Source organism: Mirounga leonina, unplaced genomic scaffold, assembly GCF_011800145.1.
Source record: "Mirounga leonina isolate KUSES-001 unplaced genomic scaffold, KU_Mleo_1.0 Mir_151, whole genome shotgun sequence".
NCBI classification, from domain to species: domain Eukaryota; kingdom Metazoa; phylum Chordata; class Mammalia; order Carnivora; family Phocidae; genus Mirounga; species Mirounga leonina.
Genome location: NW_023270377.1, coordinates 8950581 through 8977612, shown reverse-complemented (window position 1 = coordinate 8977612; position 27032 = coordinate 8950581). Strand labels below are relative to the sequence as shown.

At 38.1% G+C, this 27032-nt stretch overlaps 1 protein-coding gene across 16 annotated transcripts in view; it reads right to left on the bottom strand.

The window, feature by feature from the left end:
* The window catches only part of TRIP12 (thyroid hormone receptor interactor 12), a 140624-nt gene that overhangs the window by 101884 nt on the left and 11708 nt on the right, over window positions 1-27032 (bottom strand). For 9 of the 16 annotated variants that reach the window (XM_035006923.1, XM_035006926.1, XM_035006928.1 and 6 more), the window contains exon 2: window positions 1073-1219. In XM_035006923.1, the coding sequence (XP_034862814.1) occupies window positions 1073-1170 (98 nt within the window). In that variant the 5' untranslated portion in view covers window positions 1171-1219. Of the gene's footprint in view, window positions 1-1072; window positions 1220-27032 lie in introns of those variants that run through there. The other 7 variants (XM_035006927.1, XM_035006933.1, XM_035006935.1 and 4 more) reach the window with 3 other exon arrangements.

Sequence of the window (27032 nt, the reverse complement as noted above, 5' to 3'; positions counted from 1 at the left end):
AAGCAAAAAACAAGTTCAGAACAGAACTCTGTACTAAGCACTGGGCTACCAGGGTAGCACACATTGCTGAAGTTAACTGACAGCCTTATGACACAGATATCCCCCCACTGTGTGGACTAAGAACTTGAGGTTTCCAAAAGATAGAACAAAGGACACACAGCTATTTAACAGCAGTGACAGTCATTGCACAGAACCCTGTCCTAGTCCAAAGTCCATACGCTCAACTACCAAAATAGCCTGACATCAATAGAGGGGGTTGATATATTCTTTACATTTGACATTTAGTATTTTTTATGTAATTTACTAGACAATATATACACGGTAATGCCTCCCAATCTTGTATCAGGTAATCGTATTAGGATCTTGCCATTATTGACTGCAAGCTAAACACGGGTCGGAGAATGAGGCCTTGCAAGTAAAGTTCGGAGTATTTTATGCATAAAATGACAGTCCTTGGCTAAATAAGACAAGGAATTTTCCATTCCAGAGAATGCATCTGACTCTTCACAGTGCCTCCTATACAAGTAGTCCGACTAAAAACCTGCTAAACAGACCACTGAGAAAATGATGAGGAAGTGATATGCCCACAAAGTCAGACTGCCTCACCAGCCTGTCAGCATCCCTACACTGTCAAACAATAAGATGGGGAAAAAAACTCAAAAGCTAGACATCAGAACTCAAGATCTTAAAAAAAATGAAGCTTCCTTTCAGTAAAATAAAGACACACATAAAGAAAGGCACCACAAACCGTCAATCGAAAGCCGTGCTACAGCACGTGTGTGAGAGAGTGAAGAGAAAGGGCAAACCAAACAGGACGTATCACATGTTCATGACCCTTAAATTAGATTTCTGATAATGTCAATGACTGACAACTATTTTTTGAGCCTAGCACATTTGGGAAATGATGAAAGAACTGCTTTGAATTCCAGTTTTATTTGTGTTACTTGGCTCAAAAGTAAGGAAAAAATTACCCACATTTGTGGTGAACCATTTAAGTTTTTGTCCTCATAATGAGGTTTATAAAAACGCTTTTATTCACTCATTACTTTTCAAATTACCATCAAATACATACCTTCCTCCTATCGAGTCGTCTTGTGGTTGGGCCCCGGCAGTGTTCCTCTGTGAACGTCGCAGTGACCCCCCTGGATTGTTATTAGGCCGGTTGGACATTGGCACCTCTCTCTTGAAGGGACATACCCTTTCTAGACACTACCATTCACTAAAAGGGAAAAAAATGAGAAAAAAACATCAGCTATATGTGGTACAACACAGAAACCAAATAAAGGGAACCAAAGATGAAGGGGAAATTTTATGTAAATAATCTGTACAGCCTTCACCGATGCTACACGGTCTTATTTGAAATCTGATTAGTATATTGCAAGATGTCAGGAATATACCAAATTCAAGGCACGTGGTCCAAAACCCAGCACATAAAATTAACATAGATTTCGCACGGAACACCCAGGAAGTTCTCAAAGAAAACAGAGCACAAGCAGAAATTTATCTTTGCTTCTCCATTTCCTGTGGTGTGCAGCAAAGAGCACGACGCCCAACCTCAGAATACCTTGGCTCAAGTCCTGTGATAGGACAGGTATTAAAGGAGTCTGCCTTTGTACAAACCAGAGCCTCTAGCCTCCAACTCCTCAGCCAAAGAATAAAAAACAACACGTCATGCCTACTTCACAGTATTGCTGTGAATAACAAATGCCATCACAAATACAAAAGAAACCGTCAAACTATGGAGAAATGAGGAGAGAGCGGCTCAAGTACAGTGAACTGAGAAATGGTCCCAGATATCCTAGATTTCAACATCAGCTATGCTGGCTGTGACCTTGGACAAGACACTTAATCTCCAGATTTCATTTACCTCTTCTGTGAAATCAGTGTATCACCTATTTCAAAGAATTGCTAGAAATTGTGAGAATAATTCCTAAGTATAACAATTTAGCTCAAAACACGGTTCTTAATCATAAATGTGAACTTTCTGTAAGAAATTTAATTATTATGCAGAAAAAATGCTGATACTCAAAGAAAATCGGTTCAACTGATAAAGAGGCCACTATAACTATCAGAGAAAGAATCACAATTTGTATAAGTCAAATCTTCACAATTTTTCTTAAGCCTCGAGTCAAACTCCAAGTAGAGTTCTTTAATTCTATTTACTGGGAGGCAAGAGAACGAATGTGACATTACAGGAACTGATGCTAAAGAGAATGCAAATTAATCATGACTAAATCTATTCCTAGATTTTGTTTTAAGAGATTCCATGGCCTGCCTGTAACAGGAAGCATGTTTTCTTTTGAGTTACAGGTTGACCCAAATCAGTAGAAAAGGACTGTTTCTGTCACATGTGCCCACATCATCAATTAATATACTAAACAAACTCTGGTGAGAAAGTTCATACTAATGTAATTACCATCAATTTTAGAAAGAAAAAACAGGAAATAGCATGAAAACACTGAGAAAGAGAAAAATTAAATTTACATGTACCGATATGGAAAGATCTCCCCCAAGATATGTTAGAGGGTAAACAGTATAAAACTCCCAGCTGTGTGTACGTATATTTAAAAGGTCAAGTATGTATCCTTATATATTGTCTACACATTGTAAACTGATGGAAGGAATCATAAAACACTCTGTTAATACTGCCTGCCATTGAGGGCGCCTGGATGGCTCAGTCAGTTAAGCATCTGCCTTCGGCTCAGGTCATGATCTCGGTCCTGGGATGGAGTCCCATAGTGGGCTTCCTGCTCAGCAGGGAGCCTGCTTCTCCCTCTCCCTCTGCCTGCTGCTCCCCCCCATCCATCCCCCGCTTGTACTCTCTCTGTCAAATAAATAAATAAATAAAATCTTAAAAAAAAAACAAAACGAAACACTGCCTGCTGTTGGGAAATAGGACCTAGGGTCTGAAGTCTGCGATGAAAGGAGTTATTTTTATTATTTACCTTTTGTAAGCCATAAGGTAGGTCACTCTAGCAGTGGAGTTAGAAATGCAGGGCTCTGGAGTTACACTGCCTCTGGCTGAGTTTGAATTCTGACTCCACACAACTTGTTCTCTGTGCTTCTGTCTACCAAATGTGGATAAAGAACTTACCTCCTAGAGCAGTTGGAAGGATTAAATGAGAAATCCATGCAAACCACGTAACAGAGTGCCTCTGGTATTGCAAAGGTGCGGTACATGTTAATTATTTCTGTTATTACTATCAACGCTTATTCAGAATAAAAGAATACTGGTGGCAAAACAACATACTGAGGGAGACTTCACCATAAAAACCACTGTCCAGTTGAGTCTTACATTTCTGGCAATATAGATTCAAAGTGAATTTTGCTATAAACACAATAAATAGTGTTTTTAATTAAGGATGAACTTCACAATATAACCTGGGAAGCTTTGTCAAAATATGAATGCCTGGCTTCTGCCCTCAGAGATTCCGATTCTGGGGGGGCAGAAACTGGAGACATTTTACAAGAGCTCTCCTACTGCACTGCACCCGAGAACAACTGCTCCCTATTAGAGAATTAAATAAAAGCCGTTCTATCTCAGAATCACCCAAAAAGCTTTACCAATTCAAACATCACAATGCCATTTCACTTGGACCCTAAACAGCATGGATACACAGGAGAGCAGCGTGATACTGCTGCTTTCACTCTGAAACGCAAAGACTTATTAAACAAGTTTGGTAGATCTCACCTGCCTATTTCCTGTTACTAAATGCATACTGCCTGTCATGGGGTGTTAAGTCATTCAAAGGAGTCTAAGTCACACTGGTTATTCTGACCTATAGTTACCAAAGTAATCTAAATAACACCCCCAACATCTTCAGAGCTTGTCCACCAGTACCATTATCAGCCCACGGCCTGCTCATGGGTAATTCTTGAGATTTACGAGAGAAAGGGTGGCAAGTAAGACGACACTTATTTACCAAAGTGCTACTTGTTTTTAAAGCATAAGTTGATTTTTTTTTTTTTTTTAAAGATTTTATTTTTAAGTAATCTCTACACCCAACATGGGACTTGAACTCACAACCACAAGATCAGGAGTTGCATGCTCCACCAACTGAGCTAGCCAGGTACGGCCTAAATTGATCTTTAAGGAAGGAGGCCAGGCTCTATTAAACTTTGTGGAGTTTAAACCCCAAAAAGTAAATATAAGATTAACATAGGATACATACAGGACCGCCCCCTCTGCCAAGTTACCAATAAATCCAAAGCTGGAAGGGACCCTCCAGGAAGACCAAGTTCAACTCTTTACATTACAGACAAAACCAAAAAAGTTCAAGTCTCTGAATCCTGATACTGAGATCTAACCCTTCTGGAGATCACCACCACCTCAACTTCAACCAAATTTAACTCCTCTCTGGCTCCAGGTAAGAGCCCAAAAGTTTTCACCGAGCAACGATTTTTTCTTATTATATGAATATTCAGTACTGTCTTAACCAATTACTTATGCCTAATGTATTTTACTAATTAAATTTTAAAACACACACGAGTTACACCAATATAAAAATTATATTGCTAACCCACAGAATGGGAGAAGATATTTGCAAATGACACTACAGATAAAGGGCTGGTATCCAAGATCTATAAAGAACTTCTCAAACTCAACACCCAAAAAACAAATAATCAAGTTAAAAAGTGGGCAGAAGATATGAAAAGACACTTCTCTGAAGAAGACATACAAATGGCTAACAGACACATGAAAAAATGTTCATCATCATTAGCCATCAGGGAAATCCAAATCAAAACCACATTGAGATACCACCTTACACCAGTTAGAATGGCAAAAATGGACAGGGAAAGAAACAACACATGTTGGAGAGGTTGTGGAGAAAGGGGAACCCTCTTACACTGTTGGTGGGAATGCAAGTTGGTACAGCCACTTTGGAAAACAGTGTGGAGGTTCCTCAAAAATTTAAAAAGAGCTACCCTATGACCCAGCAATTGCACAAAGACCCAAAGACACAGATGTAGTGAAAAGAAGGGCCATATGCACCCCAATGTTCACAGCAGCAATGTCCGCAATAGCCAAACTGTGGGAAGAGCTGAGATGCCCTTCAACAGATGAATGGATAAAGAAGATGTGGTCCATATATACAATGGAATATTACTCAGCCATCAGAAAGGATGAATACCCAACTTTTACATCAACATGGATGGGACTGGAGGAGATTATGCTAAGTGAAGTAAGTCAAGCAGAGAAAGTCAATTATCATATGGTTTCACTTACTTGTGGAACATAAGGAATAGCATGGAGGACATTAGGAGAAGGAAGGGGAAAATGGGGGGGCAGAATTGGAGGGAGAGATGAACCATGAGAGACTATGGACTCTGAGAAACAAACAGGGTTTTAGAGGGGAGGGGGCAGGGGGCATTGGTTAGCCCGGTGACGGGTTTTAAGGAGGGCACGTACTGCATGGAGCACTGGGTATTATACGAAAACAATGGATTGTGGATCACCACATCAAAAACCAATGATGTATTGTATGGTGACTAACATAATAAAATTTTTTAAAAAATTATATTGCTAGAATTTGTTTTAATAACCTGAAATGAATATGAACTCAAAAGATTCCATCTTCATGTTGAAACCAGAAGTTTTAAGTCCAGCCTATTAGTAACCCTATCAAGTCCTGAAACATACTACTCTTCTATCACCTTCATTTCTGTGAAAATAATCACCAAGCCTTTTTCACAGAAAACTTCTGATATTAATTTCTAAAGAACTAAAATAAAATAGATGGCATATAGGACTTTGAACTCAATAGGAGAAGCATAAAAACACTAATGGGTATGTTGAAGACTAAATCTCGTGACTGTGTTCACAGCTAAGTGTCCAACAAACTTACTCACTGTTCAGGTGAAACAGCATTTGAATTTTATGTGAAAAAGTATTTAGTTCTGGGACACCTGGGTGGCTCAGTCGGTTAAGTGTCTGCCTTCGGCTCAAGTCATGATCCCAAGGTCCTGGCCGGCACCGAGCTCCCTGCTCAGCAGGGAGCCTATTACTAGCTCTGCCTGCCACTCTCCCTGCTTGTGCTTTCTTAGATAGATAGATGATAGATAGATAGATAGATAGATAGATAGATAGATAGATAGATAGATAGATAGATAGATAAAACAAATAAGTGCTTAGTTTTCAGGCAAACAGAACCTTTTCAAGAAAAACAGAACTGCATATTAACCTACATTTAAAAATTCATCCTTAAAATTTTATAAAAAGGATATTCTTTCAAAGAAACTTCAACTGCAGTCATTTTGGAAACTGATTTTGCTTCTAATTTTGTATTTCAAAAATCACAGAAGAGAGGTTAAGGTTAGGGAAAAAAAACTTAAAAAAAATTCAACCATTCATTTAGTGTAAAACTCACAACACCAAGAGAAACAGATGGCAAAAATTAACTTTAGGATGTGGTAGTTCTTCCTAATCAAATGGTCAAGTATGAAAGGAATACCACAGAGGTTAGTATTTATGCAGAATTTTTATCACATGAAGGGCATTTGATAGACTGGAAAGCAAATCTCAAATTTAGTAATGCAAAATGGAGTCATGAATAGCCCCAAAGTGAACCTAATGTGTTTATTCATGTAATCACTATTACCTATTTGAGAGACAACACTGAAAACCGAAAAAAAACTGCAGTATTTCACAGTAAAGATGGTAACATTAAAAAAGCTAACACTTATATCCACACACGGTGTCTGCAGAAAGGTTTTCAGCTTCCAGAACTGACACTGAAAGTGAATTTATCCACTGTCTCCGCCACCCCCATTTCTTATGCCCTCTATTTAGATATGATCCTCCAAAGGAGACTTGCTTTGGCTTCAGATTCTGAAACTGGAGTTTAATCACAACAGTAATAAACACAACTGCATAACACGTTTACTCCTCCGATTCTATTAAGCAAAATATAAAGGTGCCAATGAGCCTTATAAACCATTTTACTATTCCTACTTTATAAATAAGATAAGGGAAGTATTACAAAATTAAGTAGCCTGCATGCAACAAGATACGGCATATGGACTTTCAGACTGCAAGCAATGGCATCCAGAACTGCAAATGTGAACAACTCCATATCCTAGATCCAAAAAAAGTCTAGACTTAGGAGCAAGTATGGTAAGTTAAACACCCCAGTGGTAGTATTAAACAATGCCACAATAAAATAGCATAGAAGTCACCCTTGTTTACATAAGAAGTCATTTTTGCATAAATAAGAATGCCAAGGACTTCAAACAAGTCCTTGGCATTCTTATTCTTCAAACAAGACTACCTTTAAAACAGGAATGAAAGACCTTCCAGCAGCTTCCCTAAGAGCAAGGGGCTGAGAGGTGCTGAGAGACAGGAAACAATGTCAGCTAGGCGTTTATTTCAATTTAGGGGCATCAAAACCAATCCAACGTCATGATGGAATACTGAATGTTGTACAACACATAAAAGTAGTATTTTCAAATTATGTATTTTAACACTAGAAAACAGTATTTAGTAGAAAGATGCAGGGTTTAAAGGGAAAACTAAAATAAAAACTATGGGTAATGTTTACTCTGTGCTTACCATGTACCAGGCTAAGTACCTTTTCATCTAATTTCTACAACAACCTTACAAAAAATAGGTACTGGAAATGACCTTCCTTCAGAGAAACGGTGGAACTTAGTTAAATTCTAACACCAAGAGACCAACAAGTAACCAGGCCACATTCAAACACAGACTTGACCTAAAGTCCATGCCCTTTAGGACTATGTTAATATGGCTGAACAAACAAAAATGAATTATACATTTACCTTTTTTAAAGAGTCAAACATTAGAGAACCATGACATTCCAAGCCTGGAGCATATCCTGAAGATTCTAATCCTTTCACAGTTCTTTGAAAAAAAATCAGTTTAACTGACCATTCCGTAAATGAATTGTCAGAAACTGCACTAAATGATCTGAGAAGCAGTATCAAAAGTGATACTGTAAACAGAGAAGAAAAGGTGACTTAACTTTGCCCTCACCAGGTTGAGGGGCCAGCTTAAAAAGACAGAGACATGAGAAGGGCAGAGGAATGAGGAAGTCACAATGGAGGAACACTGAGTAGGTTAATAGCGCTCAAACATGAGATCTGGGAAGAACTTGGACCTGGAAACAAGTCCAATCTGTATCATGAAGGGCCTAAAACTCAAAATTTTGCATTTGAGATCTACAGATATGGAGGCAGATCAACTATTAAGCTACCACATAAATCTAAGGATAAATGAGGGTCTGATAATGGAAGATGGAATGAAGAGATAGCAGTCAAACACTGAAACTATAAAATCTACACAATCAAAAACAGAAAAGGAAGAATCCAGTTGAGCAGAATCAAAGACTCATCTGAAGTATGAGGAATAAACACTGAAGGTATAAAACAAAACAAAAAGTATGGTGGAAAAATCAGGAAGGTGGTATTGCAGACACTGAGAGGAATAAGACAGGCAGAGTTCAAAGGTCACAGAAAGGACAGACACACAAGACTGAGAAGTGTCCATCAGATTTGAGGAGGAGAACGTTATGGTTAAGTTCAATGGACAGTAAATACTAAATGCTGGACTATAAAGAGGACAGAGAATAGACAGCCAACGAAGTAGGGGCAGGCAGGTTTGACAAAGCCCACATGGGCAGGAATGTGTGTGATTTTCCTTTCTAAAAAAATAAGTCTTGAACATGTTTATGTATTTAAGGGAAAATCTTACTGAAAAGGCTGGAAGTGGGGTATAGTTTGCTATAGGAAGAAAAAGAGAATTAAGAGTATAAGCCTCAGTGGTGCCTGGGTGGCTCAGTCGTTAAGCATCTGCCTTTGGCTCAGGTCATGATCCCGGGGTCCTGGGATCGAGCCCCACATCAGGCTCCCTGCTCAGCGGGAAGCCTGCTTCTCCCTCTCCCACTCCCCCTGCTTGTGTTCCCTCTCTCGCTGTCTCTCTCTCTGTCAAATAAATAAAATCTTTAAAAAAGAGTATAAGCCTCAGACGATTAGAAAGGTACATCAATCTCCAAGGCAAGAGAAGATAAATGAAAGCAAGGACGCACATGCCTAGCTGGACTGAATCTGTGACTAACATGTATGAGAAAAATAAGAGAAATGGAAATTTCAACGAGTTTCCCTAATGGGAGAACAGGAAATTGAACAGACTATGAGCAAGGAAGACTGCCCAGCAGCACTAAGAACCTACATAAGAAGAATCCATAAACTTAAGTGTCAATCCACACCTGATGTGATTATCTCATTTATGCAAGAGGAAATCCTCATCCAAAGAGTCAACCGCTCAAAAGCATACATCTATTTAGGGACATATCTAACAGTGGAATCCAGCTCTCCAGAATGCCAGTGGAAAGTACATTTTCCGTTATGCCGTTCTACTCCAAAACACCAATTCAACCACTTTGTTTATTGATTTGTTGACAGCTGACCCATTTACAGAGGGGCAAACAGAATACACCTGACCCACCAGCGTCTGAATAATTTCTATACTATATTTTCATTTACAAAGTACAAATTAGAAACTAAAGTGCCTACAACAAACACTTAATCTTGGGGCGCCTGGATGGTTCAGCTGGTTAAGCGGCTGCCTTCGGCTCAGGTCATGATCCCAGGGCCCTGGGATGGAGCCCCACGTCGGGCTCCCTGCTCGGCGGGAAGCCTGCTTCTCCCTCTCCCACTCCCCCTGCTTGTGCTCCTGCTCTCGCTCTCTGTCAAATAAATAAATAAAATCTTAAAAAAAAAAAAAATGCATAAGAAAATCCCATTTGTAATGAAACTAGAGGAAAAATGGACTACACCCTAAATCATGGAAGACCATTTGCCAGATACAATAAAATCTGTAATAAAAAAAAAAAAAAAAACCTATACCAAAAACAGGAGAGGTAAAGATCCCAGAGTTTTTGTTTTGCTTTTTTAAGAAAAAAAAAAAAGGTAAGAAGAATATCTTAAGGGTTCCTATCAATGACCCTTTCCTTGAAAAAACTAAGAACTATAGATAGAGCAAGGGCAACAAACGATCAAAGTACCTCCTCCTTAGGGGCCAGTTTCACAACCCAGAATAGCAAGGAAGGCGTGGCTACTAAAAAGGAGGCAGGCGCACCATTTGTATTTAACAGCACCCTGATTAACCAAGACAAAACACAGGCTAGAACCGGGAGAGAAGCAGATAAGGGAAACAGCAACTCCAAAATTAAGATCAGCTGGGCAAACAATCACTAAACCACCAAGCCAAAGGTAGCACAACGGCTTTGCACCGAGATGATCCACTCTGCTCAAAGGGAGAATAACCAAAAGCAAAACTGAAAATTAACAGCAGGGCAAAGGAAGAAATTCGAATTGGTGAAACAAATGAAGGAGACAAAAAGGGAGGACATGATTAATAAAAGAAACAGAAGGAAAAAATAATACTATTGCACCATTTTTAAAAATTGATTATCAAACAGGAAGACAACCTTAAGATTTTGAGACGGAAAATGCTCTATGCATTACAAATGGAACTACTGTCAAGATTTTAAGCAAAAAAGCATGTACAGAATGCTGCGCACAGAATACATCTACATATATAATTTTGTATAAGTAAGTAATCACTGGCTTAAATATTACCTACAGAGAATACATTAAAAAAAAAAACTTTAAATCATCTACCTTTTTAGGACAGGACCCTCTGAGGCCTTTTACATTTTGAATCATGTACCTATTTCCCTACTCAAAAAATTCTTCACACAATTATGTATGTTGTAATTTTAACTCTACAGAAGATGACAGTGGGTAAAAATAACAACAACAAAAAAAATACATGAAAACACTACCCATTTTTAGCAGATTATTTTCTCATTTTCTTTTTTTAAATCATGTGGTCTCTTTACTAGAAACTGCAGAAAAATTCAAAAACTGATTATTTTCAAAGGTTTCTATACCCCAGATATATGTTTATTAAAAAAATAATAATAATTTCATAATCCAAATCCTGTTTCCAAGAAAATGGAGTTTTTACTGCCTAAAACACAGACCACAGAGAATGACACAATGAAAGAGCCAGAGATCTCGTATCCATCACTGCACCAAAAGTCTGTTTTGTGGAACACTGTACTATGATCAATTTATCAGAAACAAATACAATCTAGCCCAGCTACTTCTAAAATAGCACCTCATTCCCTAATATGAATCCTGTCCTAGCTCCTATCACTTGCATAATCCTTCAAAATACTAACCGCATTTAATAGAGTGTTTCCTTCTAGTTGTTAAGGTCTCAAGGATTACAGACTAGAGTCAGCAAGTTTAAGCCCATGTGCCAAAGATGGCTCATAGACCCAGTTTTAAGAGGTCTCAATCCTGCTGGCTAGTACATCCTCTTAAAGATGTCCTTTTCCACCTACCCAGGAACGAAGAGACAAAAGGAAAGGTTACGTACTAGATAGTCTCTAAAATCTGATTCTGCTCTAAATGTTGTAACACGCTAACCTAACATTTATTTTAGCTTTTCTTAAATGGAGTATATTGTGTAAATTCTTCCTTATAAAGACCTAGTAACACCACGATCACACAGAGGGAAAATCAAAACAGAAGAGCTACTGAGAGAGGGAGGAAGGAATAATTGGTAAAATGCCTCTCTCCACCCAGGGACAGAAAGATGCCTGCTGTGTAAGAATCAGTTATTGAAAGCAAAACACAAAGTATCCTGTAGTTTACAGCAAGGTGCTCCCAGTGGACAAAAATAATTTTATGTTTGGTAAATGACCGTTAGAGCACAGGGACACACATAATAAGGCAATTACTCTCAATTTTTTTTTTCAATACATGTTGTCACTGCTGCGAACTCCACCATCATAATGAAATCAAAGAGGTTAATTTCTTTAACACTGCTTGTATTAGAAAGTCTTCCTAGCCTTCCCTGCAACAACAAAAACTATTTCAACACAGTGATAATCATGGACTGGTACCAACTTCTTGAAGCAAGGGTATGTAACCTGTAATCAACAGTGTTAGATCCTGGAGAATTTTCAGGAACAAGTATTACTAAATTTGTGGTTAGGCTCAAGAAAAAGTAAACTAAAAAATGTAACTCAAAGTTGAAGAGACAAGATACAGACTATAACCTTAATACAAGGTAGAACAATGCATAGTGCCAAGTTTTTGTTTAAAATCATGTCACAGGAAATGCATCTAAATTTGGAAATAGTCTCAGAAAATATTTTTCAAAAGTTAAAAAAAAAAACCCCTCATATTTAGAATGTTATATACTCTACAGACCAGTGCCCCACATTTCTACAAATAGTAGCATTTTTACCAAAAATAAGTATAATGACTATATCTACAATGAGCCAGAACGAAGGAAGATATTAAAGCTATTGCTCCCAAACCTAAGGGGTTTTTTTTTCCATATTGATTCCTGGGCCCTATCAGAATGGGGGTAAAGGGAAATCAAGCTGATTTTTTTTTTTTTTTTAAAGCTCCTTACATTAGGGCGCCTGGGTGGCTCAGTTGGTTAAGCGACTGCCTTCAGCTCAGGTCATGATCCTGGAGTCCCGGGATTGAGTCCCGCATCGGGCTCCCTGCTCGGCGGGGAGCCTGCTTCTCCCTCTGCCCCTCCCCCCTCTCATGTGCTCTCTCTCTCTCTCATTCTCTCTGTCTCAAATAAATAAATAAAATCTTTAAAAAAAAAAAAAAGCTCCTTACATTATTCTAGTATTAGCTAGGTTTCAGAATTGACACAGGTTACACCATTTTTTTTGCTATCATTACGTATCACCTAATCCTCTGCAACCTTTACAGGAATCTCCTCCTTTCCATAATTAAAAACTGCCACTCATCTTCTTAGAATCCAGCAATTCCACTTCTAGGAATCTTCTGGGAATCTAACCTAAAGAAACACTTGCACAAGTATGCAAGGATATATGTAATCAAGATGCTAGCTGCTGTACATCAGAGAGGATAACTGGAGAAAATCCAAATGTTCTCAGTAGGGAATGGTTAAATAAGCACACTGTAGCAAGTCTATGGCATGCTTAGAGGTCCTAAAAACAAAGAGGTAGATTTGTACATACTGCACTCCTATGAAGGGCAGAACTTACTTAATTCCCGCAACAAATATTTGCGAGCCTTGACAGGCATCAACAGACATAATCTTTGCCTGGATGGAGCTCATGCTCAATTGGGAAGACAAAAATAATCAAGTTATTTGCACATTGTGCTAAGTACCATGGAAGATGGAATAGGAGAAAAAGAGGACAAAGCAAAGAATAACAGGAAGTGGGAAGGAAAAAGCTACTTTAGGTTGACTCATCAGGTAATACCTCTCTGAAGAGATATTTTTAAGCTGAGACCAGAGGACAAGAATGAAACAGGGGGAAAGAGTCTATATATTTGTCTGTACATATATTAGGGGAAAAAGATCCAGAAAAATATACCTAAATGTCAACAGTAAAGAAGAGAGGGAAGCTTGTAAAAAGCACCTATTTCTTTAATCAGTTCGAATTCTGGCTCTACCATAAACCATGTTACCTGGGAGAAATTTATTACTTATCAAAGGCTTAGTTTCCTCATCTATAAAATGAAGATAAGTAGATCTCATTAGGTTAATAAAAATAACCGAAAGTATAACATTTAGAAGATACAGTAAGCAGGGGCACCTGGGTGGCTCAGTCAGTTAAGCATCTGACTCTTGACTTTGGCACAGGTCATGATCTCAGGGTCATGAGACCAAGCCCTGCATTGGGCTATGCACTGAGCAAGGAGCCTACTTAAGACCAGCTCCCGGGCACCTGGGTGGTTCAGTCGTTAAGCGTTGCCTTCGGCTCAGGTCATGATCCCAGGGTGCTGGGATCGAGCCCCGCATCGGGCTCCCTGCTCCGCGAGAAGCCTGCTTCTCCCTCTCCCACTCCTCCTGCTTGTGTTCCCTCTCTCGCTGTGTCTCTGTCAAATAAATAAATAAAATCTTAAACAAACAAACAAACAAAAAGACCAGCTCCCTCCTCCGCACCCCCTCCAGTCTCACACACGTGTGCTCTCTTGCGCTCTCAAAAAAAAAAAAAGGCAAGCAAACTGCAAAGGAGGGGGAAGAAGAGAGCACGTACATATTAAGTTTTAAGAGACACAGCAACAAAATGCGGTATACAAACTGTGAACACTGACTGGATATTTACAGATTTAAGGAACTATTTTTTATTGTACAGTCATGGGATTAAGCTTATGTCTTTAAAAAGAGTTCTCATCTTTCAAAGAAACGGACTGAAATATTGACACATCAAGTAACAACCAAAATTTGCTTCAGAATAATTGAGGGGAGGCTAAGAGTATGGGTGTAAAAGTGGCCAGGAGTTGACAGTGTAGGATCTGGGTCTTGGGCACACAGAGGTTCATGAGACAGTTCTGTTTCTGTGTATGTTAGAAATCCTCCAGAATAAATCTCTCATAGAAAGAGTAAGCACCCAAATATATGTTGTTATGAACTTTGGAAGGGAAAGGAGACTTGCTTTTGTTTTCAGAGTCATTACCACTTGCTTTTTTAAAAAAATATGTCCATAGAGATTTCACTTTTATCAGAAATGAGAAAAATTAAGCTTCTGGATATAGAACAAATCATCCCTGACCTAAATGTGTCAACCTACATTTCATTCATTCATCCTTTAAATCCTTGCCTCCCAACTCTTAACACACTGTTAAGATTATCAAAGAAGACATGCCTTTCAGAGGTAAAGACACAAAAGAAAACAAACCCTGTCCCCCATCATTTGAGAAATGGCCACAATGACCCTATACATCGTCCTACAGTCCTGTTTTCCATAGTTTCTAAGTGCAGAAGTACTCCTTCCTTATAGAAGCTGAGCACAAGTCTTCTGATGCTGTAAGATCCAACTGCCTAACAGCAAACGCCAGAGGATGTAGAATCAGTTCAACTCTTCACCCAATTATTTGCAGTGGAGCTAAACAGCTATCCATATGAAAGAGAAACACCTCCACTTCAGGCAGTCTGCACGTCAGAGTTCCTGCTAAATCTCAAGTACTGACTAACAGCGCCTTTAGCAAGAACATGTAAATACCATGTAAACATGGAATACAATGAAAACAAAGTAAACTGGCCCATGTGAACCAATAAAGTATATTAACAACAGCCCTTCTCAACTGAGCACTGGATCTTTTACATATATGTAAGTGGATACAGACAGCAATGATGGTGAGTTCCAAGAGTCTTTGGCACATTGAAGTAGTTATGGACCAGTGGATCTCATTTCTAGCCTAAACAAAATTTTCTCAGCTGAAATAAAATGATCAAAAAATTAAAAGCCATTTTTAAATCAAAAGAATATTTACCACTCTTAAAATAGCACAAATACAAATTGAACAAAATGTGTGAAAACAGGCTAGTTGTACAAATCCAATTCCCTTCCCGAACTCTTTGTAATCTTTTTTACTTCTCATTCACTACACCTTCTCCCCAACAATTATGAAAATTTTCAAAATACAAAAACTTGAGAATTGTTCCATAAATACCCATAATTCCATCACCTAAGCTTTTACAAGTAGCAGTATGTTAATCTCCTTTATCACAGATGTATCCCTATCTATTTACCTATGCATCCCTGTCTGTCTGGCCAAATACCCATTTCAAATTAAGCTGCAGACATCATTATACTTTGTATCATTAACTAGGGCGCAAATTTTGTTTCGTTTTCAGTTAAATTTACATACAGTGAAATGCACAAATCTTAAGTATAAAACTTAATGAATTTTGTCAAGCTTATACACCTAAATCCTAAATAAATATGTAACCTAAACCCTTATCAAGCTAGAGTATCACCCAAGAGTTTTTTTGTGCTCCTAGCCAGTCAATCCTGCATTTCTCCCAACTCTAAAAACCATCATGCTAATTTTTCTCACCAGAGATTAGTCTTACCTCTTCCACGACTTCCTGTAAATTGAACCAAAGAATGTGTACTCTTTTGCACAAAGCTTCTTTAACTCAGTATATTCTGAGATTCATTCATGTGGCTGAGTGCATGAGTATGTACTGCTGAGTAGTATTCCACTGTGTGATTATTATCATTTTGTTTATCCATTCTTCTGTTGACGGGCACATGGACTATTTCTAGATTTGGGCCATTAAGAATAAGCTGCTACAAACATTCTTCTACAAGTCTTTCAAAGGACATATGCTTTCATTTCTCTTAAGTAAATACTAAGAGTAGAATTCCTAGATCATCGTGAAGATTATGATTAACTTCTAAAGGAACCATGAGACCTTTCCCAAAACAGCTACATTTTACACTCCTACCAATAAGAATGTAATTTCCAGTTGCTCCACGACCTTGTCAACATATGGTGTTATCAGTCTTTTAGAAAGTTAGCCATTCTCATGGAGGGGTAGTGGTATCTCACTGTTCAAATTTATACTTCCTTACTAATGATGTTGATCACTTCCTTATAAAGATTTTCCCACTTGACTCTCCAAACCCAAACTTCAAGAACCTAATCTTATTTCAAATTTTAGTCTTTATCATTAAAACAAAACAAAACAAAACAACAAACTACCACTCTGGGCTATACTTTGAGGACTGAGATGACCAGATATATGCCTAATCCCCAACGCACCCAACTGCTAAATCACCTTGCTGCTAAGCGGTGAAGACAGAGGGACTCATCGAGGGAGAGAAAGAGAGAATAAAAAAACCTGTATCTGGAAATCTCTACATGCATGGCCAAGATTTCTAGTCATAATCTGAAATTTCAATAATCTTAATAATCCAAGAAACTTTAAACCAGAGTTTTCCAAATCTTGTCAATTTTTTAGTGCAGGGCTGCTCAATATTTAGCCTGCCTGAGAATGCCCTGGGGATCTCATTAAAATGCAGGTATGGGCCTGAAATGATGTATTTCTAACAAGCTCCCTTGCCAGCCCAAGGGCTACACTTTGGGTAGCAAAGTCTTGGTGCACCTACATACCTGACAGAAGCAAAGCACATCTTCTCTATTCCAGGCTTCAGGAAACATCTACAAATAAACTATAGACAGTGAACACCACAAAGAGTACACATAAATAAACAAGGCACCGTGAACAAGGATTTGCGAAAACAAACAACAGAAACAATCACACAGATTTCAGATATGAGTTATCAGACAAATCTTAAGCAAAGCGGTCTCTATGTTTAAAATACACAGGCCAAAACTGAAAAAACTAATAAAGGTAACAAAAAAACTATTCAAAGGGACAGATTTGAAAGGGAGCCAAAAAGAATTTCTAATATGTGAATAAAAATAAAACTCAATAGACAGGTCTGGCAGCATATTAGACAAAGTTAGGCAAAGCATTAAGATACAAATTGCACGGAATGCAGCATAGAAGCCAAAAGATTAAAAATAAGAAATAATGAGGATAAAAGACGTTCAAACATATGTTTAGTCACAATTTCAGAAGTACAAGGACGAAGACATGGTGAGGCATATCTAAACATTTATTGGCTTGGAATTTTCTGGCACTGGTGAAAGATACCAACCCTTAAATTCAAGAAGCCCAAATGATTATTTCAACAAGATAAATAAAAAGATACTTACCTAGACATGTCATAATGAAACCATGTAATGAAACTAAGTACCAAAGACAGAAAATCTTCAACACAAGGGAAAGGAGAGAATTTTTTACAGACTATCAGCTGATTTCTTGAAAGCAACAATGGAAGCCAGAAGACAATAGAATTTTTATCTTCTTCAGGACACTTAAGATACATGCCAATTAAGAATTCTATACCAAATGAGATTATCTTTAAAGAATTAAGCTTTTGGGGCTCCAGGGTGGCTCAGTTAAGCATACAATTCTTCGTTTCCACTCAGGTCATGATTTCAGGGTCATTGATCAAGCCCCACGTTGGACTCCACCCTGGGCGTGGAGCCTGCTTATGATTCTCTTTCTCCCTCTGCCCCTCTTCCCCCACTCCTCTCAAATAAAGTGTTAAAAAAAAAAAAATTAAGCTTTTGTCAGATTAAAAACTGAGTTTTTTTCACCAGCAATACAAAAAAAATGACCTTGATATAGGACTGAGATTCAAGAATAAATAAGGGTGACAAACAGATAAATGTAAATGAACATTAATGCTATGAAATTATACTATCTACCTAAGGTTTTAAAAACCGATTAAAGTAAAATGACAATATCTTAAAGCCAAGAGGAGCTTGGTAAACTGAGTTACTATTCTAAGGTCTTTGTGTTTTCTGCAAGTAAAGGTACCAATTAATTACAGACCTTGTTAGATATACTATTTTAGTTTCTAAAGTAACCGAAGACTAGAATCATACACCTATGAAAAACAATAAATTCAAATGAGGGCACCAAATTAGAAAATAAAATGGTAAAGCTCAATGTCTAGTTGGATTTTCAAAACATTTCAACTAGAAGCAACAGATCTAAGTTAGAAAAATACCATGCAAACACTGGACAAAAAAAGCTGGTGTAGTTTATTAGCATTAAAAAACTGACATTACAAGTTTTTATTTTTTTTTTAAAGATTTTATTTATTTATTTGAGAGAGAGAGAAAGAGAATGAGAGAGAGCATGAGAGGGGGAGGGTCAGAGGGAGAAGCAGACTCCCCGCCGAGCAGGGAGCCTGATGTGGGACTCGATCCCGGGACTCCAGGATCATGCACCTGAGCCGAAGGCAGTCGCCTAACCACTGAGCCACCCAGGCGCCCACAAGTTTTTAAAAAGACATTACTAGAGATAAAAATGGTTTCTTCAGGGGCGCCTGGCTGGCTCAATCAGTGCATGCGACTCTTGATCTCATGAGTTCAAGCCCCACACTGGACATAGAGCTTACTTTAAAAAAATTTAAAAATTAAAAGTAAATAACTTTTAAAAAATAGTTCCTTCATCATAATAAAAGATTCAATTCAGGAAGATAGCAATTCCCTTTTTTTAAAAAAGAATTTTTTTATATATTTATTTATCTGAGAGAGAGGGGGAGAGAATGAGCAGGGGAGGGGCAGAGGGAGAGGAGAGAATCTCAAGCAGACTCCCTGCTGAGCACAGAGCCCAACTCGGGGCTCGATCCCAAGACCCGAGATCATGACCTGAGCAAAACAAGAGTCAGATGCTCAACCAACTGAACCACCCAGGCACCCCGAGGAAGACAGCAATTCTTCATCAGCTTTAAAACCTTAAAACAAAAACTGAAAAATACACAAATCCAGAATTTAAAAACTCCTCTCTTGGTAACTGATATTAACAAGACAACCAAAAAATAAATTAGTTTGGATACAGATGTGAACAACATTATCAATAGACCTAATGGGGACAAATATAACACTGCAAATACACATTCTTTCCAAGCACACATAGAATGTTGTCAGAAACTATCCATACACTAGGCCTCATAAAGTAAACCAACAAATTCAAAGAAATGAAATCACACAGAGCATATTCTCTGACCACAATGAATACAAATGAATAGAAATCAATAGCAAAAATAGGACTAGAATATCCCACAGTGGGAAAGTAAGCACACTTCCAGAGCAGTATCTAAATACTTTTACCAGAGCGCCTGGGTGGCTCAGGTCATGATCCCAGGGTCCTGGGATCGAGCCCCACATCGGCTCCCTGCTCCGCGGGAAGCCTGCTTCTCCCTCTCCCTCTGCCACGGCTTGTGTTCCCTTTCTCACTGTGTCTTTCTCTTTGTCAAATACATAAATAAAATCTTAAATACATACATACATACATACATACTTTTACCCGTCGAATGGCAAAGTTTTTAAAAATCTTGCATTAAATCTCTCAGTGTTTCTGCATATTACAACTCTGAAGAGCTCCACAGCATTTCGCAAATTTAGTTATGTCATTAAATACTACAAGGGGACACATGTACTAGACAACCATGTTTCATCTATTTCTCTCTATTCAATACAGTCTCACAGATTCTTATAGAAGCTGTAACATACTACATGACAAGTCTCTATCCCACAACACCCACCACAAGTTAACTAGGGTTCAGTACTCTGTAAATGACCTATGCTGGATCACTCAGAGTCCTTCCCAAAGGTACTTTAGATAGGGTACCTAGAGTGTTAAGTGCGAAGTCTGGCATTATGTTTAAGACAGGCACATTAGGAAGCAGTCTTGAGAGAGAGAGATAAAGCAGACACACACAGTAGAGACAACAGGTTAAGAATATCTGAACTGTTGGCTTCAGTTAATTGCTCCTGAGGCTCAGCTTCCTAATTCCATCCTTAAAAGATTTCATTAGACAAACATGAGTAGTTGATCTCAAGTAATAACTCTAGGTGACCCAGTATACAATTAACGCTTGAATGTTTTTTTAAGTCCTAGTTTACTTTTAAAATAAAATCTTAAAAGGAGGGGAGGGGACACCTGGGTGGCTCAGTGGTTAAGCGTCTGCCTTCGGCTTAGGTCGTGATCACAGGGTCCTGGGATCGAGCCTTGCATCAGGCTCCCTGCTGAGCAGGGAGCCTGTTTCTCCCTCTGCCTGCTCTGCCACTCTCCCTGCTTGTGCTCGCTCTTGCTCTCTCTCTCTCTCGCTCTCTCTCTGACAAATCTTTACTTTAAGTCCTAGTTTACTTTTTATGCCTCCAAATTCAGATGTTCTTTCAAGTCGGATTCATTCATGGAGATTCACTGTTTTCTCCAATAGCAGTAACAAGGACAAAACTATAAAGTTTTTGTGTACTGTGGTTCTATATGAATACCCTGTATACTTGTAACATAGGTCTCTCACTTTAATCCTAACAATCCCAGAGTTGTAGCAAGAACAAATATTACTCATATCTAACAGAAGAGATTCAAAGGAAATTCATCTATGCTCAAGTATCTAAAATTGAAATCAGATTAGAATTCCAGTCTCCTGACTCTCAGACCAATAATCTTATACGATGCCTTTTAAAAGTATAATTTCAGGGGCGCCTGGATGGCTCAATCAGTTGAGCAGCTGACTCTTGATTCTTGGCTTGGGTCGTGGGATCAAGCCCCACGTTGGGCTCCACGCTCCGCAGGGAGTCTGCTTGGGATTTTTTCCCTCTACCCCACCCCACCCCCGCTTTCTTGATCACTCTCTAAGATAAAAACATAAATCTTTTTTAAAAAAAAGTATAAATTCAGGGGCGCCTGGGTGGCTCAGTCGGTTAAGTGTCTGCCTTAGACTCAGGTCGTGATCCCAGGGTCCTGGGATCGATCCCACATCAGGCTCCTTGCTAGGCAAGGGAGCCTGCTTCTCCCTCTGCCTGCCGCTCCCCCTGCTTGTGCTCTTTCACTCTCTCTCTGACAAATAAATAAATCTTAAAAAAATAATAATAATAAAAATAAAACTAAAAAAGTATAAATTCATATGCATCAAATCCAGTTTGTAACTTCCGATTTCTAATATGCCTAAGTGAAAAAAATTCAACATTAAATGATAACACATACAGTTCCACTAAAATACCACTCTAAAAACTGTACCAATAGCATTGCTGAATACACTAAAATCAGTATCAAGAAATCCTAAAATTTAGTACATTCTTTTCCCATCCTTCATTAAAATTTAAGAGAGAAAAATACTAAGATGAAATACATCTAACACAAGTACCAACTTGTAGTAGCAGTAAAAGCAAGAGAAAGAGAACTGAATGAAACCACAGCCACCAAATTTCTATGTGCAGTTCATTTCTCACCCACAAATAATAAAAAAATAGCCAAAACAAACTAGGAGAGGTAGAAAGAGGAAGCAGTGCCAAAACATAAAAGAGGACAGTTGCGTCTGTTCTGGAAAAAGAGTCACCAGTAAGCATAAACCAGAAGTGACAAAAGGGTTAAGGATGATTTCGCTTTGTGCTGAGACATCAGCTAGCCCTGGCCCTCTTTTAAAGTGAGGTGAGCAGACAGTGATGACGTTAGAATCTCTGGTAGGATGCAGGCAAGACTCAAAGGAACTCTGGGAAGCTCAGACCAATGAAAGAGCAAACTGTGGAGTGAAAACCGATGGACTCTACTGGAAGCACTTATTTCAGAAGAACAATCCAAGCCTTCCTTAGGGGAGGCGATACACCTCTCAGGGTGTGGAAATATGAAAACTCTTCCCATATCTGCCCAGAAGAGAGGGGTGGGAAAGCAAAGAAAGAGGGCATTTCAGACAGACAGACAGCTTCAGAAAGGCCTGGGGGAGAGGGGGGGAGGCCTTGGGAGGTAGATGAATGAATGAATGAATCAAGAGGAAATAGCCAGAGGGGAGTCTCAGAGGAAAGTCTGAAAGCACCTCAAAAACTGAAATGACAAAAGAAACTCCAAAGAAGTAATGCACACCTAAACTCTGCCAACCTAACTGCATATCAAAGACAATAATGTAGAAAGTGCTAATATGTCTTTCAAAACAAAACATTCTGTATAAACTTCTAAAAAATAAGAAAATGAATGGAAGTCTGTAGAAGCCAATCAAAAATTCAATTTTTACCTGTTGAACTTCTACCTTGAAATATCAAAAAGAACTGGCAAACTGCTCCCTACCAGGTAGAACCAGAACTCTTGAGTTTGGTTCTGAAGTAAATTTGGCATCTTCCAAGAATAGTTTCCTATCCAGCCTTGTCCAAGTGACAGTTACAGCCAACAAATAAGCATAGTTTCTAGTTAACAGGCTGTTTACATTCAAATAATAATTTCAAGTAGAAAAATTATCAAAACGGATGAACCCTCCTTGGAGGATAAATCCAAGTACCAAGTAGTTTCCATCTGTAGTCCCATACTACAAAATGGGCAAGGCTAGTTTTTTTTAAAAAATTGGTATGATTTTAACTAACAGAAGGACAGTATATCACATCTGAATCATCAATTCTAAAACTTAACCTAAAAGTTTACAGAAAATCCAATGAGTACAGGGTTTATTTTGGAGCAATGAAATGTTCTGAAATTAGACGGTGGCGATGGTTGCACAACTCTGTGAATATATTAAAAACACTGTAGATTTTAAATGGGTGAATTGTATGACATAAGAATTATGTATCTGGATAGAGCTGCTTAAAAAAATTCTGTTTTGCTTTGAAAGTGTTTCCTGCCTTCCAAAGTACTGCATAAAAAGGAAAATTCTAAAGCTGTTGCTTTTAGATCTTCAAATATGTCAACAAACAAAATGTTAACATGCCAGGCTCTTCCCAACAGGTACTGAAAGGTACTATAAACCAACTGACATTTTAAAGACAAATAATCATCATTTGTTAAGAATGAAAAGACTCCTACGTAGAATGGAATACATTTTTTAATGCATTTACTAAACATGACTGATAATCCAATTTCTTCACTACTTATACATCTTCCTATTCTCTATTCTAATAAAGTAATGATGCCTTTTCTACTTCATAGTCTTTACACTGGTTAGAAAGTCAGTAAGTTTTTCTTGTTTTCCAACAATGTTATTAAATATAAAAATAAAATGAAAACCAGAAGTATTTACATAGGAACTAACAACTATATTCCACAATACCTAATATTGGATCAATTTAAGCATTTATTAACTTTTTCTAAAGCAAACAAAACAAGAATAATCAAATCCAACATGGATACTATCACTTACCTGTTCCAAAAGAAGTTCTTCTAGGACTCAAAAAGTCCAGTGATCCAAATGGAAGTACTAGTTTACTTTCTATCAAAACTTTAACAAAACCTAAAGACTGAGGGACAGATATTCTAGATACGTAGACTCGTAAAAATGTATTCAATCAACAGATGTTTGCAGTCCAACTGTGCAAAAGGCACTGATGTGTCTTTTAAGTCAGAAATAATTGCTTTAAGGAAACTTTAAAATGCACTGTAGTTAACCACCCAAGTTAAAACAAAAAATCCAGAACTATCGCAACCAGTTCTTCAAGAATTTTCATTAATCAGGTTTGGTGCAACCCACTTTAAAAAGGAAAAGAAAGAATGCCTGCTGAAGGAAAGGCAGATTGCCCTGAAGTGAAAAAAACAATTTAAAAATGAAGGCAGGGTGGGGGAAGAGGGGAGGGCATACTATCAACTCCAGGGAGGTTTACATTAATGTCCTTAGACTAGAATTCTTTACTGAGTAATTTTTTTATTCCTCATATACAAATTAAAAAAATAATAGCTCTGCTCCTGGTTTGTTAACTATATGAGATATACCCACACATCTAAAAATCAAGGGCGGGGAACCACATGAACACAAGTCATTTTACACCTGTCCACCAGGAGAATCACCTCCTCTACGTAGAGCACTTCGGAGCAGTGCCTTTACCTACATTTCCTCACATTTCAGCCTTTACAATGGTCACATCAGTTTTTTGGAGGGGAGGGAAGAATGAGGGGACACCAAGGCCAAGACTTACTAGTTGGGATATGGGAGTGCCAGGTCTTACTCAGCTGCTCAATTACTTAAAGGGGTAGTCTCTCCCCAATGGTATTTACCTACCATTGGGGAAGCAGACAACAGTAACAGTGGATAGTACTGGGAGGAAAATTAAGCAATCAGTAGAGAGAATAAAGGAGGGGGGACTACACACAGGAGAAGGCAGAAGGTAACATTCCCTACCCAAATTCCATCTATCCCACACTCTTCCCTGCTAAAAGAATCCTGCCTTATAGCGAGTAAAAATCCCTTCACCTCTAAGGAAGGAGGCTACTCCCTGTCCCTCAGGGATGAGTCATGATTGGGCCAAAGCCAGTATTTTTTCTCAAATTCTAAGATTAGAGCCTTGAAATCGATTTAGACCAGGGGTTCATAATCAGGAGTTCATGAACTTGGATTGAAAAAAATAATTTCACTAACCTCTAATTGAAATTTAACATTTCCTTCTATCCTGAATAGGCAACAAACCACAGCATCATTGGCAGTACCGCTGGCTTTGCACCAAGAGAAATCACAGATATTATCCTATCACATTACAATTGTTGCAGATACCTCAAAATATCATTTACACCCATCACTGCTTTCAACAGCTGCTAGATCATGTTATTGAAAATGCTAATAAAGGAATGTATTACTATTTTACAGCATACTAATTTAGCAGTTTAAGAACTAGATTTCAACATTTGATATACTGGGGGTTTGTCTTATGCAATTATTTTAGGAATTTAAAATTATTTTGAGGAGTCCACAGCTTAAGACTGTGAAATGGTCCACACCACAGAAAAGGTTAAGAATTCTCGGACTTAGGGGCGCCTGGGTGGCTCAGTTGTTAAGCGTCTGCCTTCAGCTCAGGTCGTGATCCCAGAGTCCTGGGATCGAGCCCCGCACTGGGCTCCCTGCTCTGTGGGAAGCCTGCTTCTCCCTCTCCCACTTCCCCTGCTTGTGTTCCCTCTCTCGCTGTGTCTCTGTCTGTCAAATAAATAAATAAAATCTTTAAAAAAAAAAAAAAAAAGAAAAAGAATTCTCGGACTTAAAAGGTCGTAACCAGAAGTTTTAAATTAAATAGAGAATAGCAGCATGCCAAATGCTTAAGTACTGTTTGACATTTACTTCAGTTACACACACATTTCTATACATACACTGGTGAAGCAAAGTAGGGCATTTCTTATCATGGACTGAAGATCAAAAGAATTTAAAAGCCAGTGGTTTAAACCTATATTCATACAATTACACCATTACTCTTATTTTTGCCAGAGGTATGCCCTAGCTCTCCCCAAATAAAAGGTATGGTGAAGTATGCTAAGCATCCTTCAGGAATACTTTTGCTTTCTCTCCAACAAATAAATAAAAGTCTTCAAAAATTAAAAAAATATATATTAAAGTGTTTTAATTGTCTATTAAATTTACTAACACCTAAATTATGACATCTGAAAAATAACAAATTCACACACTGTTGACTGTAATTTCATACATTTATAGCAACTGTGAAAATAAGTCATTTAAAAAGAACTATTATATGGTTCTTTTATATAGAATAAAAGCTATTAAACTCCTTCTAGGAGCCAATACCCTAATCAAAAAAACTGTAATTTAGCAACTATCATTTGATCACCTCATTGGGAACAAGGCACTGTGCTAAGCACTTCTCTCCCACTAAAAACTCAAAAGAATCCTATAAAGTACGATTTTCCTATACTTTATACCTTAATAACTTGCCCAAGATCAAACAACCAGGAAACCAGAACCCAAATTCACTCTCCTGATGAGTCCATACTGTCAAATGATCTCCTTCAACCTTACAACTCTAACACTCAGGGAATTCCAAGATGTTATCAGAGAAATCCATCTTCTCAAACCTGTCTTTTTAGATAGTCTATCAACAAAGGAAAGAAAAGCTTCCTCTCAAAAAGAATGGTTATTAACAATAATAACACATGGAGCACTTATCCTTTACCAGCCACTGTTTCAAAGTTTTACATAGTAACCAATTTAATCCTCACAACGAACCTAAAATAGGTATTACTATCATTCCCAGCAAAACTGAAGCAAAAAAAAGTGACTGACCTAAGGTCACAAAGTTAATTGTATCAGAGCCAGGGTTTAAGTTAAATTCCAGTCTTTGCTCTTAGCCACTTACACCAAATTCCTTTATCACTTACACATTATTACATTACCTTTTAAGACATATGTCATTTCCAAATCCTGTGAACCAAGTAAAGGCAGCAGGGGGTTGGCAAACTATGGCACACAGGCCAAATCTGGACCACTGCTTCCTTTTGTAAATAAAGTTTTATTTAAACAAAGGCAACGGCTGCTTTTGCCCCACAACAGCTGAGTAATTACAACAGAGAAGACATGACCCACAAAGACAAAAATATTTGCTGTCTGGCACCTTATAAAAAAAAGTTTGCTGACCCCGGTTCTGGAAGACAGTGTAAAAGCCTTCCTCTAAACCATCCAAATTAATATACATTTTTTTCTTCATCATTATAAATAAAAACAGCAGCAGCTACCACTGTACTTATGCAAGATCCTAACAGCAACCCATTTTATACAAAAGAAAACTAAGCCTCAGAGGGTTTAAATGACTTATCCAAGATCACATAGCTAGCATAAGGAGGATCTTGTTTAAATCAGAGTTTCTTGCATCAAGGCCCATATGCTTTGTATAGGGAGGGCACTGCCTTCAAAATATGTAAATGTGTATAGCCACGA